This window comes from Podarcis cretensis (genome assembly GCF_951804945.1).
Source record: "Podarcis cretensis genome assembly, chromosome: 1".
In the NCBI taxonomy this organism is placed as follows: Eukaryota; Metazoa; Chordata; class Lepidosauria; order Squamata; family Lacertidae; genus Podarcis; species Podarcis cretensis.
The window spans coordinates 66,187,101-66,207,500 of record NC_137170.1 but is presented as its reverse complement, the minus strand read 5'-3'; the positions used below and the strand labels follow the sequence as shown (position 1 = coordinate 66,207,500).

Below are 20,400 nucleotides of genomic sequence, written 5' to 3'. Positions count from 1 at the left end.
AATCCCCGCGGCGGGGTGCGCTCCCGTCGTTCGGTCCCAGCGCCTGCCAACCTAGCAGTTCGAAAGCACCCCCGGGTGCAAGTAGATAAATAGGGACCGCTTACCAGCGGTAAACAGCATTCCGTGTGCTGCGCTGGCTCGCCAGATGCAGCTTGTCACGCTGGCCACGTGACCCGGAAGTGTCTGCGGACAGCGCTGGCTCCCGGCCTTCTAGAGTGAGATGAGCGCACAACCCTAGAGTCTGTCAAGACTGGCCCGTACGGGCAGGGGTACCTTTACATTTACCTTTAAGTAACTGATCTATACTCAAGATTATGTATATCACTATGGTCGCTAAATGATAAGGCCAAGCAATTTTTGGTCAGGTATGTTTAAGAAGACAAAGGTGCATGCTTTAGCTGCAATCTGTGATGTAATTAATCTGTTATCCTGCTTTGATTTGGTGCTAATCCAAAAAATTGATCTTCTGTCTCATTAGGATACAGGACTACAGACTAAGTGCAGCTGCTGAAAATCATGGCAACAGTGTCAGGTGCTGATCTCTGTTGCACTTTTTACAGTTTTCAATAAATTTCAGCTATAAGTTACCCAACTCAGCTAAACACCCCCTCCTCCTGGTGTTTCTTGTTTCTCTCTCTTGAAAATTACAGTGGACGCTCGGGTTGCGAACATGATCTGTGCGGGATGCACGTTTGCAACCCGCAGCATTTGCAACCCGCATCTGTGCGTCTGCGCACGTGTGGGTTGCAATTCAGCGCTTCTGCGCATGCACAACCGCCAAAACCCCGAAGTAACCCGTTCCGGTACTTCCGGGTTTCGGCAGTCCGCAACCAAAAAAAATGCAGCGTGAAGCAGCTGTAACCCGAGGTATGACTGTATTCTTAATGCTGAGTTAGCCACACTCTTTAACTCCTGCTCCGAGAGCTTTTAGTGCAGGGGTGTCAAACTCAAATTCATCGGGGGCCGCATCAGCAGTTTGGTCGCCGCTAGAGGGCAGACGTTCTCTGGCTTGTAGGCTGCCGCGCATGCGCTGAAGAGGCGGCTTTCTTGTGTCAAAAAAAAAAAAGCGAGAATAAAAGGTGAAAGCTGGCGGCCGGCGGCAGCTACACGGGCCACATGACGAGGTCTGGCGGGCCAGATTCGGCGCGCGGGCCTTGTGTTTGACACCCGTGTTTTAGTGTATTTGGATATCATACACTATTGGGAAGTACAGTGGTACCTCGGGTTACATACGCTTCAGGTTACATACGCTTCAGGTTACACACTCCGCTAACCCAGAAATAGTGCTTCAGGTTAAGAACTTTGCTTCAGGATAAGAACAGAAATCGGGCTCCGCCGGCGCAGCGGCAGCAGGAGGCCTCATTAGCTAAAGTGGTGCTTCAGGTTAAGAACAGTTTCAGGTTAAGTACAGACCTCCGGAACGAATTAAGTACTTAACCCGAGGTACCACTGTACTCTGGGAGAGGGACACTTTGGGTGTATTTGTCATTGTGACAAGTCAGGTACAGCTGAGGATCATTGCTACTCTATCCCAGGGCTGGCCTGTCTGAATGAAAATATAGTCTGGCTGGAAGAGATTTGCTTTGGCTGATGTTTCCACAATTGCTCCACTGCTGTGTGAAGAGCAGACGCAGACTAGGAGAGGGATGATGGGATGCTTTCACGAAGGAGATTTGTCTTCATTGGAGGGACATGGATGGTATGGGTACCACCTGAAATTGAAACAAAATTTTTAAAAAATCCTTCTAGTAGCACCTTAGAGACCAACTAAGTTTGTTATTGGTATGAGCTTTTGTGTGCACGAAAGCTCATAGCAATAACAAACTTAGTTGTGGCGTTGTGGGTTAAACCACAGAGCCTAGGACTTGCCGATCAGAAGGTCGGCGGTTCGAATCCCCATGACGAGGTGAGCTCCCATTGCTTGGTCCCTGCTCCTGCCAACCTAGCAGTTCGAAAGCACGTCAAGTGCAAGTAGATAAATAGGTACCGCTCCGGTGGGAAGGTAAACGGCGTTTCCGTGCGCTGCTCTGGTTTGCCAGAAGTGGCTTAGTCGTGCTGGCCACATGACCCGGAAGCTGAACGCCGGCTCCCTCGGCCAATAAAGTGAGATGAGCGCCGCAACCCCAGAGTCGGTCATGACTGGACCTAATGGCCAGGGGTCCCTTTACCTTTAAGGTGCTACTGGAAGGAATTTTTTTATTTTGTTTCGACTACGGCAGACCAACACGGCTACCTACCTGTAACCTGAATTCCAGACTGCTTTTCTTCCTTGCATTCTCTAACTGAGATTAGCCAAACAGCTGAAGTTAAAAGCTTCCAGTTCTGGGCAAAGGGCACCCAATAAGGAGCTAGAGTCTAAAAAAGGGGAAAGAAGTGGATTCGGGGAAGAAGCTGGCATTCTGGAACAGTACTTCACAGTTCTGTTGGGTAAGCTTCCTACTGGCTCTGTGAGATGCAGTGTAGCTTGTTTTTCCACACACTTTAATGTCACATGAAATGCAGACCTAGAAAGAACAAACTGCAATTTCATACAGTCTTAACGAGAGAGATCTATTATGTGTCTCTTCCAGTTAAATTATGCCAAAAGTAAATATGCAGTAGGCATAAGTGACAGGAGAATTGTACCCTAAAAAAAAGAGAAAAAGAGGCATATTATCATTATGTCTGGGTACCTGAAGGAGATGCTATTAACACTGCATAATAATTTTCCAATGTGAAAATACACTCCCTTGATTTAACTTTTATTTAAATTTGTATACACCATAATATTGTATATTTAACATGATTAATTCTCAACAATATAGAGACAAAATTTTAAATGCTTATATGAATAATCTGTTCTTTTATAATAATAAGAGTGTATTGTACAAAAATGTTCATTTAATTTCCCCCCCGTGTGTGCTAATCCTTTTTTATTTGCCAGAGATGGATTAATCAGTAATTCTTTAGCATTACCTGTAACTTGTGCTGCCAGTTCTATCAGTTGAGCTTTCAGTTCAGTTGGTACATCAGTGCCCAGTCATGTGACAATATGATTCTTGCATCAATAAGACTCATCCAGACTTTAGCTGTGCGTGAGAGTGAAAGAGTTTCATATATAAATAGTTTCTATAGACCTTAGCTTCCCAAAGTTGGTACTGTGTCTCCCATCTATTAGATGGTGTTCCATTAAAATCACTGCAAATTTTGATGTTGACCATCTTGGCTGTGAGTCGTAGATAGAATATTTGCTCCCTGCCTTGCAGGCCTTTCTCCACCTGACCTGGGAGGGCAGGGCCCTGACTGAATTCAGCTGACATTGCTGAACAAAATCTTGGGCTCGGGTCTTGCTTAGGGGTTGGGGGGGCATTGTTAATTTTTTGTATCGCTATTTTGGATCTTGTGATTTATGTGGAAATTGTTTGATTTGGTTGTGTACTTCTGATCATTTTTATGATGACTTTTGTCAAGTTTGTAGTTACGTAATTCTTAGCTGTTGTAAGATATATAATCAGTGGCGTAGCGTGGGGGGTGCAGGGGGGGCCAGCCGCACCGGGCGCAACATCTGGGGGTTAGGGTTAGGGGTAGGGTTAGGGGGCGGAAATCCACGGGTTAGGGGGCACAAATTACTTGCCTTGCCCCGGGTGCTGACAACCCACGCTACGCCACTGTATATAATTCTTAAATGTTTTAACTTTGAAAAGATGGCATACAAATAAAATGGATTGATTGAAGGTGAATTGTCCCTGTATTTCTACTCTAAAACTAAGCATGAGATAATCTAATTACCGTGGAACTTCTGTTTTTGAAGACTGTTCGGCTTCTGAAACTTTCAGTGGGCTGGCTGCAAAATAAACTGAGGATCAATGGGCTGGCTGCAAAATAAATGAAAAAGAAAACCGTGCCTCGGAAGTTGTTTGTCTTCTGAGGAATGTTCGAAAACTGAAGCACTTCCAGGTTTTCGGCGTCTGGGAGTCAAAACGTTCAGGAACAGAGCCATTTGAGTTCTGAGGTTTGACTGTACTTCCCTAGTAGGAAAGCAAGATTATCGTTTCACACCCAGCCCACCATGTGCACCTGTCCTTTTCTCTAGGCACCTATACGAATAGGATTAAAGTTTTAATGACATACACATGAAAATTCCAATATGTGTCGACCGAAACTATACTTCAGTTTCCAGAATATGAAGTAATTCTTTGGACCACATTTTACTCAAGTACACCCTGTCAAGCTGGGATAGCTCAGTTGGTAGATCATGAGACTCTTAATCTTAGGGTTGTGGGTTCAAGCCCCACGTTGGGCAGAAGATTCCTGCATTGCAGGGGGCTGGCCAGGATGACCCTCACGGTTCCTTCCAACTCTACAATTCTATGTATCTAAAAGGCTGTGGTACCACAATAGGTGTCTGATGGTACAGGTGTCCCCAGTGGATGGGCAAGGCACTCATGCTCTTGTTCTTCCACTCAATATAGGAAGATCCAGGAAATCTACTGTCAAGAGCTGATAGAAATGATGTGTCTTTTCACAATTTTTGTCATCTTTTTTAGCTGGATTATGCCATAGATGGCCAGAAAGAGAAAATCACAGACAAGGGCATTCTATCAATGAAAAAAGAAGAATTATATTCAGAACAAGATGAAGTAAGTGAATAGTACTCCTTAGCAAAACAGCAGATACGGTTTTGTATACATAACATTTCTTCTCCTCCTCAACACCGTTGACAAAGAAGTTATGTGGTTGGCTTATGACCTAAAATATAAGATTAAAATAATAGTCATAAATCTTAATGCAGCACAAAATCTGAAATTTAAACAGCAGAAAATAAAACTGGACTAAACAAGTTTCTGAGGTTACCACCATATTAAAGGCAAAAACAGATTTTTAAAAGCCTGATTTTAAAAGGGCTGGGAAAATAAAAAGTCTTCACCTGGCACCGAAGATACTTCAAAATAAAAATATATTCAAGATACTTCAAGATACTTCTTTACCTTAGTAGCACAAGTACACAAGTTGTAGTTATTTCCCAATTAATTTGTTCAAATTCGGAAATGATTTTCATCCATTAATAGCTAGATTAAGTGTAGCTTATTGAGATATTTTGTAACTTATCTTTTGAGGGTTGGGGTGGTTTTTCCTCTTGTTTTTAAAACTGATGCATTAGAGGCCTATTCATAGCTAACACAATTCAGTTATACTATAGGCACAGCACTCATGTACAGAGGATCTTCTTCTTCTTCTTCTTCTTCTTCTTCTTCTTCTTCTTCTTCTTCTTCTTCTTCTTCATCATCATCATCATCATCATATAATTTTATTATTTATACCCGGCCACTCTAGGCCACTTACAGCATATATCAAAACATAATAAAACATCAAACATTAAAAATTTCCTCATACAAGGCTGCCTTCAGGTGTCTTCTAAAAGTTGTATAGTTCTTTATCACCTTACCCCCTTTACCTCCTTACCCCCTTTATCTGGAGGGAGGGTGTTCCACAGGGAAGGCACCACTACTAAGAAGGCCCTCTGCCTGGTTCCCTGTAACTTCACTTCTCACAGTTAGGATCATCTTCTTCTTAGGATCAATTGGAAATTTACATGGGCCAATGTGCAGAAAAGGAGGTCCTATTACTACTACTACTACTACTACTACAATATAAAAACACAACAATATATAACATGGCAAAAAACAACAACCATCCAAGACCCCACCCCAGTTTAAAAAGCCATAGATTGTTCACTCAACAATATATTGTTCACTCAACTTTTTCACTCACATATGCCCTACTTTTTGTGTCCAAACTCCTGAAGCCCCAGGTCGGATCCCTGCAGGTTTTTATGAAGTGGCCAACCTTCCTTCCACCGCCATACTGTATTGCCTGCCCATGCACCAGTTGTGACATAATGCAGAACAGCACAATAACCTTTTAAAGTGGAAATCAAGCCCACAGACTCTTTGCCAATGTGGAGTCTTGGTAAAATTATTTTCCTGTTCTGTTAACTAGTACTCAGATCAAGTCCACAAAGCTGAAGTCCACCAAATTTATCTGAATACCTGCTGTTCATAATGTGTGGGAGAATAAAGAAAGCAAGCTGCAAACTTAATACCTGTTCTGGATTGGGTCTTCCACAGGTGAACCAGAACTACTTTGGTCCGTCTCCCAGCCAATCATTATACAGTGGTACCTCTGGATGCGAACGGGATCTGTTCCGGAGCCCCATTCGCATCCTGAGTAGAATGTAACATGTGACTGCGCGTGATGTCATATTGAGCATCTGCGCATGTGCGAGCGGTGAAACCCAGAAGTAACACGTTCTGTTACTTCCAGGTCGCCGTGGAGCGTAACCTGAAAACGCTCAACCTGAAGCATATTTAACCCGAGGTATGTCTGTAAAGCAGACAGGGAAAGCAGTGGCACTTCCTAACAGATTACTAAGACCGGCCAACCCATGAGGCAAGGTGAGGTGACTGCCTCAAGTGGCCAGATCCACAGGGGCAGCAGATCCTGATGTAGATCTTTATTCAGGTCTAGCTCCCCCACAAGGCAAGTTGAGGCAACCATTTTAGATGGCAGCAAATCCTGATGTCAGTCTTTCTTCCCACCTTGTTCCTGATGTAGATCTTCACTGGTGGGAAGGGAGCACCATTTTAGGGTCTGTCTCAGGTGCCAAAATGTCTTGGGCCAGCCCTGCAGATGACAAAACTGAGCAAAGAACTCTTGGAGTAATCCACTGCTTTGGTATATTTATCAATACTTGGCCCCTTTAATCAGCTACAGAAGGAGAAACTGCATGGATCTTGATCTCCTCATGCTGTCCCACCCAACCCCCACCAGGGGAAAATAAACTAATTTTGCTCCAACAGCTAGTTGCCCTGGGACTGTAGAACTGAAGATAGCACACACCGGTCCCATCTCTTGGCTGGCAAACCAAGGTCTTACGGATTGTGTGTGTGTGGTGTTTGTTTCTTTGCTATGTACTGTATTATTGCCATTAGTTGTAAGCGCCTTGAGGATAATTCAACTGGAAAGCCTCTGCTTTCAATGTAAATAAGTATCAATGCCCTTCTCTCACACATTGGGGGCACAAGACTTCTCCCACCACAGGGCCTGGAACTGTCTTTCAAGAAAGAAATAATGTCTCCTGGCCCATTTTGAGTGATCTCCGAACACATGTCCTCATGGTCAGTGGCAGTATTCAAATATGCCAATCACCCATTGATATCACTTTGTATCAGCAGCAAAATTTGCATCAGCAGCAAAATTTTCTTAGAATAGTTTCAGTGAAGTTAGATATTCATAAGCATGACAAATTAGTATTTTCTTCTAAGTTCTGCATAAACATGTATAGTGGCTTATTATGACCTATACATTTATTCATTGTTTAGTTGTAAGTTGCTTTGGGCAAGATAAAGTGACTAACGGTTTAATAAATAAAAGAAGCATATTACAGATTTGTCAAAAATGTACTATTACAGACATACAAATAAAAACTTTAAAACAGAAACACATGGATGATTCTGTGTGCCATGTTTAGCCACTGACCTTCTGCTGGAGCCAAATATATAGTTCTTTTATGCCCATGTGAAGCATTTTAGACTCTTCGGGTATAGTGGAATTAAGGATACAAGGAGCGTAGGAAGCTGTCTTTTCACTAAATCAGATCACTCATACATCTAGCTCAGTATTATCTACACCAATGTTTCTCAAACTTGGCTCTCCAGCTGTTGTTGGAATACAACTCCCATTATCCCTAGCTAGCAGGACCAGTGGTCAGTATGATGGGAGTTGTAGTCCAACAACAGCTGGAGATCCAAGTTTGAGAAATACTGATCTACACTGATTACTGGCAGCTGTTCTCCAGGGTTTCAGACAGGAGTCTTTACCTGGAGAAATTGAACCTAGTTGTAGTCCAGGTGTCTGAATATATATCTATTCTTTTAAATAAGAAAATTATCTGCTGCAAAAAACACACAACCCCAAAACTGTCAAGATGAGCTCCATTTTTAATCATCCAGACAAAAAATATCTGCAATTCTGTACATGGGTTCAGTGGAATTTATTTCTAGGTAAGTATGTATAGGAATTCAGCACAGGCTAGGGGACAATGATGCAGTGGAGTTGCCTCTCAGAAGCCTCTGATAGGCTTTCTTGTACTAGGGTCCCAAGCAGAGTGATCAGCTACTGCTGGTGGCTCTCTTGCCAAAGGTAGCCAATGGAAAGCCCCTAAATGGGACTTTGGGGGGCGGTTCGGTGATGGGATGGCAGAGGCTCTGGATCCATAAGATCAATAACTCCTTCGAGTCAATGAGGGGCCCAATCTTCAATCCCCACGACTGCTCTAATATGGGAATTGTGCAGCAAAAAACAAAACAAAAGTGTGTACTACCACATTATGCCCTGGCCAGTAAAGCTATGGATGCAATGGAAGAGCCACAGTTTCCCAGGCCCTGTTATTGCTGCTCCAAAGGAAAATGTTAACTAAATTCCTACTTTTATGGAAAAACTGTAGTTTACAGCATCAAGACATAGTGTGCTAATCATAAGATTCTGCAGGAAACATTGTAATGAAGAACTATTAAATCAAGACTTTTCCTTGCAAAGCTTCATGCTGTGAACTTGACAGCATATTCTATAAGTGAAATAATACAAAATTGCTTCAAAGCAAAATTGGAGCATTATCTCCATGTCAATTTCTGGAGTACCCAAACCTTCTTCTTTCAGAGAGAAGAGTAAGACATTTAACTAATTTTATTACAATACTATTAGTAAAATCTTTTGCTGCTATTTTGAAGTCTGAACTCTTGCAGTGCTTGAAATTCATTTAGAACCCCGTAGCTAATTGTTATTCCTGGTTAATAATCCAGATGTTGTAGAAATAAATTTAGTACTTATTTTTAAGCGATAACAGAAAAACTAAGGTTACTATATAATAAGATAACTCATTTCTAGACCTCTTTAAACAGTGGTTGGCATTTAATGAAACTTGGTTTTGTTTTCTACACTGAAGATTTTCTCCAAACTGTTCAACTATTTTATCCAAAACCTTGATTCGTTGCTGCTATTTTAATCCAGTCATCTCAGCTCCTCATATAGTAATTAAAAGCATGCATATATAAACCATGAGTTGAATTGAATGTGGTGTTCCTTGAATGAAAGGGAAGGGGAGGAAAGCTTTTTCAACTCCCCACTCTTCACTGTAGCCCACCACCTTCCATGCTTTTCTGGAGGGTCCTGCAAATTGTGGTCCTGTTTTAGGGGATGCAGCAGGAATCCATGAAATCTACTTCACTGCCCAACACCTAGCAACATTCTATATGCTTACCAGTATATGTGCCTCCACCTCAGTTCTCTTTAAATGATTCCCCATGGAGACAAACCTGTGAAACATTTACATCAGAATTATTCGTCCATATGGTTATTTCATAGAATCATAGAATCATAGAGTTGGAAGAGACCACAAGGGCCATCGAGTCCAACCTCCTGCCAAGCAGGAAACACAATCAGAGCACTCCTGACATATGGTTGTCAAGCCTCTGCTTAAAGACCTCCAAAGAAGGAGACTCCGCCACACTCCTTGGCAGCAAATTCCACTGTCAAACAGCTCTTATTTCTGGAATAGCTTCTGGACAGGATTCCCACAAGGGGGAAATCTCATAGTTTGCCTGTTTCATTGCATACCTAGAAGTCAGCATTATGTCAAAATAGGACCCAAGTGATTGTAGCATTCACTTCACTTGCAAAGTATGTTGCACTTGTGCACTGGCGCTGTGGTCTAAACCACTGAGCCTCTTGGGCATGCCAGTCAGAAGGTCATTGGTTCGAGTATGTGCGACGGGGTGAGCTCCTGTTGCTCTGTGCCAGCTTCTGCCAACCTTGAGTAAACAAACAAACCCCTGTGTTGCAAAATGTGAAAATTTCTAGAGATCGTACGGATTCCATAGTTACTATTTTAAAAACAGTCCTACAGCAAGCTTATTGTATTGGTGTTATTGATAAACATACTTTTGAGTTCCTTTTACCTCCGTTTCCTTGCATTCCATTTTTTTATTGTCTTCCCAAGATCCATAAGGACATTCATTCTCCCCCAGGTAGGCCTACATGAGCGATTTCCCATGATATGATGCACTTTCATTAATAGATGCATTTATAGGCACATTTTAGCATATACATTTTTGTACACATTACTTGACTGGAGAACTGCAAAATTTGGATAAGTGTGAATTTCAAAGGGTATCTTTGATACTGTTTGCATATTTTTTTTGGAAAGTGTTCACCCTTGATGCAAACTGAACTGAATTTCTTCCCCATCTCTAGTTGTGGTCCATTTCCCATATATTGTTAATAATGTGCTCTTTGAATTTTCATCTACTGGTTAAATTGGGTTCACTTCCACCTGGCCTGTCCCCTTAGTACTGGAATTCCTACCAAGCCTCTCCACAGCTCTGTAGATTTCACAAGTTGCTGCTCACAACTTCCAAACCTATTTCTCCTTCAGGTCATAGAATATGTTTGTGTTTTTATAGCAGAAAAACAAAGCGGAAGCAAGGCACTGATTTCATTGCATGGTACACATTGGGTTGAAAGACAGAATGAATGGGATGCTACCTCACAGAGAGAAGATTAGGTGACCTTAGGTTCCTTCTATATCCACTACTCCTCAATATGTTGCTTCAGAAGAAGTTCTGTGACAGCTCAGCTCCTTGGTCTTGTGTGTGTATGTGCTTATTGTATCTCGATACTTGGAGTGTGCTATGGACACACATTTCACAAAGTGAAAAGCAACCCAGCAGGTGCTTTTTGCTGGTGATCTAATGCAGGTATGTTAGTAAAGTTAGAAGAGGCAACCACCCCTACCCCACTTATGTACATGTTTACCTTTGCTTGGTAGAAAGCACCAAACAGAAGCAAAATAAATGCATCTATGTAAATCTGACCTAAGAAGTCAAAACAAAGATAGGCTCTCTTCTTAGCAGCAGCCTCTCTTTTCTGGCTACTTGCAGTCTATCCAACCAAATCCATGCTGAGTTTTCCTGGAGAACGAGTACATGTTTTGTGAAGCACAATAAGAGTATGCATTGCCCCCCCCCCCAACTTATGCATACATAAAGCCTTCTTTTGTGAGAAGGATTCATAGGGTCAGATAATGTGCAAAGGGAAAGGCTATATATCTCACAGGCCTGCATGTTTCCACATGGATGCTTCTCCACACACAGACTGAATTATGAACAGACCTATTAATACGGGGATCACAAAAGGTCAAGTTTTGTCTTCTTTCACAATTGTATTTGAATGGGGGGAGAGGGATTTTATTTTAGAAAAAAAAGATTCACAATGAAGAATTTTATAGTGACTTTTTTTCTTCTTTTTCTTTTGCAGCATAGAGAAATAGAAAAAAAAAATATTCTAATGTGCAATGGTTTAGGAACATAGACTTTTGATATTGTTGGTTTTGGTCACTTGCAGATTGACCTTTGAAACTATCTTGTTTCCAAAAGAGTGAGAAAAAAACAGGAAAGACATTTTGTAGCATAGTCTATTGATGAAAGGTACATCTGATGTAGCCAGAGAAACGTTAAGAGCATTGCGAACAAATAATAACAGATACCGGTACTTCTTTCTTTTATCAAGATGCAACTCAAATTCCACATACAAACTTTAAGTGAGCTAACAAAGCTGAATTAGCAGGCAAAGTTGATAATCTGTAACCTTAGTAATCATCTTTAAAATGTGTGTCATTATTCTCTATGTATATGCCACCAGTATATACATTGGTGGGGGATGTATACTTGTGGCAAATATAAAGAGAACAATTACACACATTACTCTGGTGTGTCAAACAGTATTCACATAATGAGAAATAATGGCATCACCAAAAAGCTCTATACAAATACATTAAAAGTGTTTTAATCCAAATATAAAGGCAACATGGTTTTAACGTATAGGATGGTATATAAACAAGACTCAACAACCTGCCTCATTTAATGCTAATGTTACCATCTCACATCTTACAATATAAACATTTTGGCATTGTCTGTCTATCCTATTAGTTCATATGTATAATGTACTTTCTTTTATTCTTCTGCTTGCTTTTTCTTAATAGTTGTTAATGGCAAGGGCAGCAGTGCCTTAGGAGTGAATTGCCTTGCAAACTATTGTTCTCTTCACAAGATATTCTTATGCATACCCAACTTATCTTCCTGGAACATGAAGGATAAAAGGGAAGGAATTGGCTATTTTTAAACCCAGTGCCAGAAATGGGCTTGGGGTCATATTTGGTATGGCAAGTTGCTCTCCATTGTCATCATAGCTGATTTATGCCAAATAATCTTGTCTAGCATCATGGTGCCAAATGGTGGATGCAGTAGAATTAGCAAATCGAACCACTCACACAGATTGGTGGGCCTTGTAAAAGCTGTCACCACTCCAGAAAAAAAAGAATGACTGTAGCATCTCTTTGGGATGGCTCAACAGATGCCTCCATTAATGGTGAGAAATTCACCACAATCAGTCAGAATTATTTACAGGATGGGTTAAACCACAGAGCCTAGGACTTGCCGATCAGAAGGTCGGCGGTTCGAATCCCTGTGACGGGGTGAGCTCCCATTGCTCGGTCCCTGCTCCTGCCAACCTAGCAGTTCGAAAGCACGTCAAAGTGCAAGTAGATAAAAACGGTGTTTCCATGCGCTGCTCTGGTTCGCCAGAAGTGGCTTAGTCATGCTGGCCACATGACCCGGAAGCTGTACGCCGGCTCCCTCGGCCAGTAAAGCAAGATGAGTGCCGTAATCCCATAGTCAGTCACGACTAGACCTAATGGTCAGGGATCCCTTTACCTTTACCGTACTTAAATATATTATAAATTCATTTTTTTAAAAAACATAATATCAGAAGTAACTGATGACTGTACCCTAATAATTGGTGTTAAGTGGTCAGAATGCCCAGGATTCCTGCCACTATGCTGTCAAGCATTACCTGTCCAATTAGCAGTTCTACACTGTTGTAGATGGCTGCTGACTTTGCATGACTCAAAGCATTTTAGAGTTGGAAGGGGGCTCCTAGGGTCATCTAGTTTAACTCCTTGCAATGTAGGAATCTCAGCTAAAGCATCCATCACAGATGGTCATACAACCTCTGCTTAAAAACTTTGCCGTCCATGTCTCTTGGCCTTTCTACACCATGCCTCTCCTTGAAAATGCCCCTCACAATTGCACCTGTTTACAAGTCCTGGCCATGAGCTCCAGGAGGCTGAAATCAGCTAAACTGAACTGCTGGCTGCTAACTCTTCTAGAGGCAGGGTAATATAAGTACCCTGTTGACAGGGCCTTTCATGTCCTAGAATGGAAGAAACCTGAACTGATGATACATGCTTTGAGAAAGAGATTTCCTAGAAGAATAGCTACTCAATGTGATTGAATGCTGTGATCTCTGTGCAGAGATGCAATCCACCATCTTTCCACTGCTTCCATGTCTGACTAGAAACAACCCAAATCTTCTGTTAGGCGCAGCATTGCTCTGATACCACAGGAGTGTCCAGTATCACGTTGTATTATATTTAACGGTAACCTCTGGATGACTGGACAAACACTTCTTACGCTTTCTGAGAGATTGCAGCATGGTTCTGAAGTAAGCGGAAGGAAAGCACCAGTGAATTCTAGGCATCAAAGTTACATGAAACAAGAACAGAGATATCTTGAAATGCAGACTTAGCCTAATTGCAGGCAGTGTGTAGCATATCTGGTTTAAAGCAATATCTGAGACATGAGACATAGCACTTTGACAATGTTGCATCCCCGCTCTGTACATAACACACTCCTCTCCACTACTTCTGTTTCCTTCCTTTCTAGGCAGCCACCCTTCCTAGTAATGTTCTTTTAAAATTCTCTTTGCAGATATAACAAATTTACAAGCTTTTATATGTGACTTGTATATTTATCTTCACTCTGTTACTATTAATGTGTGCTCTACAGAATTCAGTAAGTGACGGAACATGTTTATTTAGTAGATGAACTATACATTGTAATCAATTGAAAGTAATTGCATGCACTGTTAAAACATCTTTGCATATTTAACATCCCACAGAATCAAACAAAAGAGAGGTGAGAAAGAAGAGTTTATCTTCAGGATATCAGGGAAAGGAAGTACACCCACACACTCCTAACTTGGATTAGATGTAGAGAAGGGCCTCACATCTTTTGTCCTCTTACCCCACCCCACTCACTATACAAAAAAAGCATTTTTCAATTTGCTGATAAAGCATTTCCCCCATTTCTTTCTTTCTTGGATTAACAGTTTTATTGGTTTCTGGCTTCCCTCCTCCAATAACAACAATAGCAACTGTTATTATTACTATTATTTGACTTGTTAGTTGCTTATTACCCATAGGCCTCCAAGCAGCATCCTGTTGTTACTAATATGCATTCTAAAAAAATCATTAAGTGGCTGAACATGTTAATCTAGTAGCAAATGACCTATACATTTTAATTAATTCAAAATAATTACAAGCAGTATTAAAGCATCTGAGCATCCTTAAATAGGACAAAGTAGAGCTCCTTTGATTTAATTACTTTTGCCTGCTCATTCTTGTGTGTCTATTTGGGTATATTTCTTTCTACAATAGGTGGCTAGATTGGGGAGGGGGAGTACAGATATTCTCTATTTTTTGCCAGACTTTGCAAAGAAATGTCATCTCTTCCTTCAGGTTTATAATGAACATTCTAATAGGTGTGACATCAACAATTGCCTCTTGCTAACAGCTCTCATAATTTAACCCTTCAGGTGAACAAGTTGATTGATGAACTGCAGGCAGCTATCAAGAGCTACAAAGGTCAGCTCTCTAAGCTTGCCCCTCAGTTACAGGCGGAACAGGAGCAATGTGCTTCTTATGTCTACCAACATATTAAAGAACTTCCTGCAAACACAGTTTCGTCTCAGGGACTGCAGCTAAAGGTATGTGTAGTTTAACAGCTATTGCGCTTTGCCATCTGTGTTTTTTTAATGTGTGTATTCAATTATATTCAATGTAAATTCTCAGTTTTATACTTTGCTTAATCTGAGATGATGTTTCCATATCCTCCTTAAGATTTTCATTTTTAATAGTCGTAAGTCTAATAAGGACAACACTTTAAAAACCTTTAATCCAATATAGAAAAAAGAGTTAGAGGGATACATTACATCTTGCACATAGGAACATATTCCCAAGCACAAAAATACATGAAAATAACTTCAGTTATGAATAACACACATGTCTAAATTGTAGCATTTGGCGGCAGGGGCCATATCATAGCAGGCAACAACTTACATGTACTTTCATTCCTGAATAAGGCCTTCATGCAGGGCACCAAAAGAGTTTTCTTCTTATGACTGTGCAGGGGTGTGTGTGTGAAAAGGCCTTTCTCTTCAGTCTCCAAACCTCTCCACACACTTGACATTCACAAGCAGATAGCTTCTGAGCACATGCTTAGGTAGAATTTTTGTAATATTGTCAGATGATAATATTGTTTTAAACTATATACCAACTATATGGGGTATGGCAAAGGGTCAACATAAATTAACTTTCTGCACTTGCTCTTTGGGTGAAAGACTGTTATTAATTCATTGGAAAGATAATACCGTGGCTCCCTTCGTTGAGTGGATAGAATATATAACAACTCCAGCAACAAATGAATGGATTGCTTGGTGTGGAAGGAAAATGGACTGACGTGTAGAAAAATGGCTGCATGCTTCTCTTTGGGAGCTGCCATAGTTGGGCTTACTGTGTCATGTGGACCAGGTTAGTGTTACAGAGAGGATTAAATGGGAGAGAACCATTTCCATCCCCTTGAGCTTCTTATAGTGTCTACTATATGATTTTATGATGGAATTTTACTCTGATTTTATTTCTAAAAATAATTTTGTATTGTTTTTGTTATAAACTGATTTGTGCATTTCATTGTGCAAATATAAACATTTTACAACAAATTAAAGAAACCTCTACCTGCATATTGGCTTTACTTATCATGTTAAGGCATCTTAATTGGCTCACAGTTGAAAAGTAAATACGTACTGCTATACTACTTTCTTCCTTGGATTACATGGAACAGGAAAAACAAATATAACACATATATTACAACAATATTGTCAATATGTCCATCTCAGTGTGAGAGTAATCAAATATCCCCTGTTGGTGCTTGTTGTTTCTTGAGTCTATTTCCAATTTCTTTCATTTTTGTAGGGTTTCCACTGTTCTGTAGTTTTACTTTTGCTTTTACTCTTTAGCTGATACTCGGAGAGGCTTCCTAGGTGGTCTGGTTAGCTGTTTCAACCAACATGGTGCAGAATATTGGAAAATCCTTTGTGTATTCTACTGCTTAGATGTTAAAGCTCTAGAAGATGCTATTACATTTCTCAGGATTGTTTCCTGATTTCTGACTGATATAAACTGCTTCATTATTTCCCTTTACAGTGGTTTTAACTGAATTTATCCATGCATTTTTAGTGTAAAGTTAAGGTAAAGTTTAGATATTAACCTTAACTGTTGCAGTTACTTCACAGCTATTAGTGATTCATTGTGGTTGAATGTATTTTATATCTTACTTCAAATTTGTATACCAGGGTTTTTTTTGCAACGTTCTCTTTGGCGTTACTACACATTGGCTCAATTCAGAAGTCATGGTTTTGATCCTCCAAACCATGGTTTAGAGCAAGACTTGGGTTGATTTCATTGTGCTATATTCAAAGAGATGTGTGTGTGTGTGTGTGTGTGTGTATTCAGCAAGGAGTTCCTCGAGCCACATGCAGTTGTTCTGACAACAAATGAGAAGGACTTATTCCTGTATAGAAGTTAAAGCAGCAACCACCAAAGTTTTATAGGCATTGCTTGTTTAATATTGCAGTGCCTTTTATTTTTAAGGTAGCCCAGGACTTATACAAAAGAAAGAGCAAAAGCATCAGTTCAGCTTGAGTACTATCATCCCCCTCTATTTTTGCGTTATCATGTCTCTCTTCGCTTCTCTGCACTTGGGTGGGAAATTGTTTTGGCTGTAATATAGGAAATAGGTACTGCTCAGTGGCTCTTAGTGTAACACCTACTGTGAGGTTTAACAGAACTTTTAACAGTTTGTTTAGTAGTGGTGGAGGAACTAATGTGGCCCTTGTGTGTTGTCACTAGTTTTTCTCAGGTTGGCAGCTGGCATTGGAAACATGCTGGTCTAGAGAGATGTTGTTTTCCACTGTGCCCGAGCATTTTCAGACATTGTAGAAACACTGAAAGAAGTAATAGCCACAGTGTTCTTCCTGTAATCTCACTTCTTACAAAAGTCTGTGATAATGGACTTAAGATGTATCACGAAAGTGTGGTCCCAAATAGTAGATGTTTCCATACTCTTTGATAGGAGTTGATATTATATAAGTTGGCTGATCTCATGTCTTCCTGTTGTTCTTGTTTGCCCCAGAGATAGAGTTCTTTCTCACCAGGAATAAAAATAGCCATACATTCTATATTTCCATTTTATTTTTTGTGCCTTCCTGCAGCTCTGCACTGAAAATCTGGCAATTGCAGAAAACAGGCATCTCATGCTAATTATTTATATAGTATGCAAATTGTAAAATATATACTTTTTATTAGGTAATATTTTCAAATCAAATATCTTTATTGTGGTCCATAGACCTACAAAACAGTTTTGAAACAAGATACAGTTAAAACAACCAAACAACAGGCAAAAGAGACAGAGGGAGTCATTTCGTTATGTCTAGAGCATGATGGTCTTTGTTTCTTGCGACCTCTGAAAGAAACTTTGCCACAGTCAGTGTAATATCATTTGACCTGTCCTCCAGAAGGTATTTAATATGGGAAGCTTTAGATTTTCCATGCAAATTTGCTAGTAAGGGTTTGATCAGTTGATCCCTTGCTTGCTCATACTGCCCACAATGCAGTAGGATATGGTTCATGCAATTGACGTCCTGAGAACATAAACAAAGCCTGTTCTGGTAGGGGATGCCTCTTGTCTACCATTTAGAACTTCCGATAGAAATACATTTAATCTAGCTTTGGTAAATAAACGCCGATAGATGGGTACGGACAAATTCCTAAGATATGAGGCTAACTGAAAGTCATGCCTGTATTGGATTCCAGCTGCAATCGGGCCACAGATTACATTGGATCTGGATCTGGATACAATGGTGGTTTCATAGCCCAGTTGATACAAAAGGGATGGTGACAGTCCAATCAAAGTGGCTTTTCTGGCCATACTTTTCAGCCATGGGCTGATAAACTCCTCATTGGTTAGATGTACAAGTAATCTCTTCCCCAGGCCATATACATATGCAGGCCATATATATCCCCAGGCTGCAGGGTCAGCTCTCGGATTGTATTGAGATGACCAGGGGAGTGAGACAGGGCTGCATTCTGGCTCCCACTTTGTTTAGATAAGATTATAGTAAAGCTATTTAATACAGTGGTGCCCCGCAAGACGAACGCCTCGCAAGACGAAAAACCCGCTAGACGAAAGGGTTTTCCGTTTTGGAGGCGCTTCGCAAAACGAATTTCTCTATGGGCTTGCTTCGCAAGACGAAATATCTTGTGAGTTTTTCCGACTTTTTTCCCCTTTCCCCCCCTTTCCTAAGCCGCTAAGCCGCTTATCAGCTGATCCGCTAAGCTGATAAGCCGCTAAAAGCCTCTAAAAGCCGCTAAGCCGCTAATAGCGCTAATCCGCTAAGCCATCAATGGGCTTGCTTCGCAAGACGGAAAAACCGCTAGACGAAGAGAATCGCGGAACGGATTCTTTTCGTCTTGCGAGGCACCACTGTATGCCCTATAAGTTTTTAAAGCTGTATATGTAGCAGATGCAGGTTTCTTCGACTAAAAGCACTTAATCTCTAAGGATGCTTCTCCTTGCTGCTTCTTAAGTCAATTATCTGCACAGAAAATGTAGGGAATCACAGCTATGCACAGTTTGCAAGAAGGGAGAAATGATGAGATCACCAAAAATGCTGCAGCACATGACATCTATTTTCCGTTGATGCTCTTTCTTTAACTTGTGGTCATGCAGTGCCAACTGACACAAAGCAAACTTTCCTATATGCCTACCCCTAGAACCCATTTCTAACCCACGTCTCACCAAATCATCAGCCGTGTGCTGTTCCAGTTGACTTGATTCAGCCAGTAGGAATCATTTAGCTTTTGTGCTTTTTAGTGTATAACAGTGTCTTGCAAATACATTTATAAGTCTACAGTATATTTTTACTAGCCCATTTTTTATACTAGCTCCCCTGCACACACATAGCTACATTAGCCATTGTCCTTTGAATGTAATGATTTGTATATAGATTCCCTGCCTGGCTACATAGCATCAATTCTTGCCACAGGTGACCAGTCAAGTGGCTATTTATCAGCATGATATAATATATACTGGCACTTTTCAGTCAAAAGTAACCCTTTATCTAGAAATGGGTAATTTCTATGAGTGTAGTGTTTAGCTGATTGGTTAAAGGCCTTTTGAATGTTTAAAAGGTGCTCCCAAACTAACCATGGAGCAGATATGTGTGTGTATGCAATACACAAGTGTATAGGGACGCTGGTGGCGCTGCGGTCTAAACCACTAAGCCTCTTGGGCTTGCCGATTGGAAGGTTGACGGTTCGAATCCCCACAACGGGGTGAGCTCCCATTGTTCTGTCCCAGCTCCTGCCAACCTAGCAGTTTGAAAGCACGCCAGTACAAGTAGAGAAATAGGTACCGCTGTGGCATGAAGGTAAATGGTGTTTCTGTGCGCTCTGGCTTCTATCAAGGTGTTCCGTTGCACCAGAAGCCATTTGGTCATACTGGCCACATGACCCCTGGACAAACGCTGGCTCCCTCGGCCTGTTTGTCTGTGGACAAACACCAGCTCCCTCGGCCTGAAAGCGAGATGAACACTGCAACCCCATAGTCGCCTTAGACTGGACTTAACCATCCAGGGGTCCTTTACCTTTTTACCTATAAGTGTACACAAAGATGCAGACAGCAGGTGCCATCTTGGAAAAAGGTATTGCCTCTTTCCCCTGAGAGTGAGGAGGCTAGCAAGATTGGGAAAGCCCACCTCTGGTACTGTGAAGGCTCCTGAATCCTTAGACCCTCAGGTCTCATGCAGAGTATTCTGGCCACATCTCCTGAAACCCAGTCAGCTGCATCTGGGAGTTCCCTGGCATTAAGGGAGATAATGCAAAGAGATGAAGAACACAGTCTTTTTGGGCCTCTCTTTCTCCTTTCATGAGGAACACCTGGCCACTCTTTTCACAGTAGCCCTCAACACACACTCCATGAGATGCAAGAAAGCCTCTAAAGGCAGACATCATTCTCCCCACTGTCTCTCAGGGAGCCGTTCTTGCGTTGCTAGACATGCCAGTCTTGCTCTCATTCTGGCACTACAGCAAAAAATACAGATCGCAATGGTTTGTCAATAGTCTCATAACTA

General features: G+C 41.2%; 1 protein-coding gene across 5 annotated transcripts in view; it reads left to right on the top strand.

The window, feature by feature from the left end:
* The window catches only part of DCDC1 (doublecortin domain containing 1), a 265,169-nt gene that overhangs the window by 90,872 nt on the left and 153,897 nt on the right, over positions 1-20,400 (top strand). For all 5 annotated transcript variants that reach the window (XM_079987001.1, XM_079987002.1, XM_079987000.1 and 2 more), the window contains 2 exons: positions 4,527-4,619; positions 14,749-14,919. In XM_079987001.1, the coding sequence (XP_079843127.1) occupies positions 4,527-4,619; positions 14,749-14,919 (264 nt within the window). The remainder of the gene's footprint in view (positions 1-4,526; positions 4,620-14,748; positions 14,920-20,400) is intronic.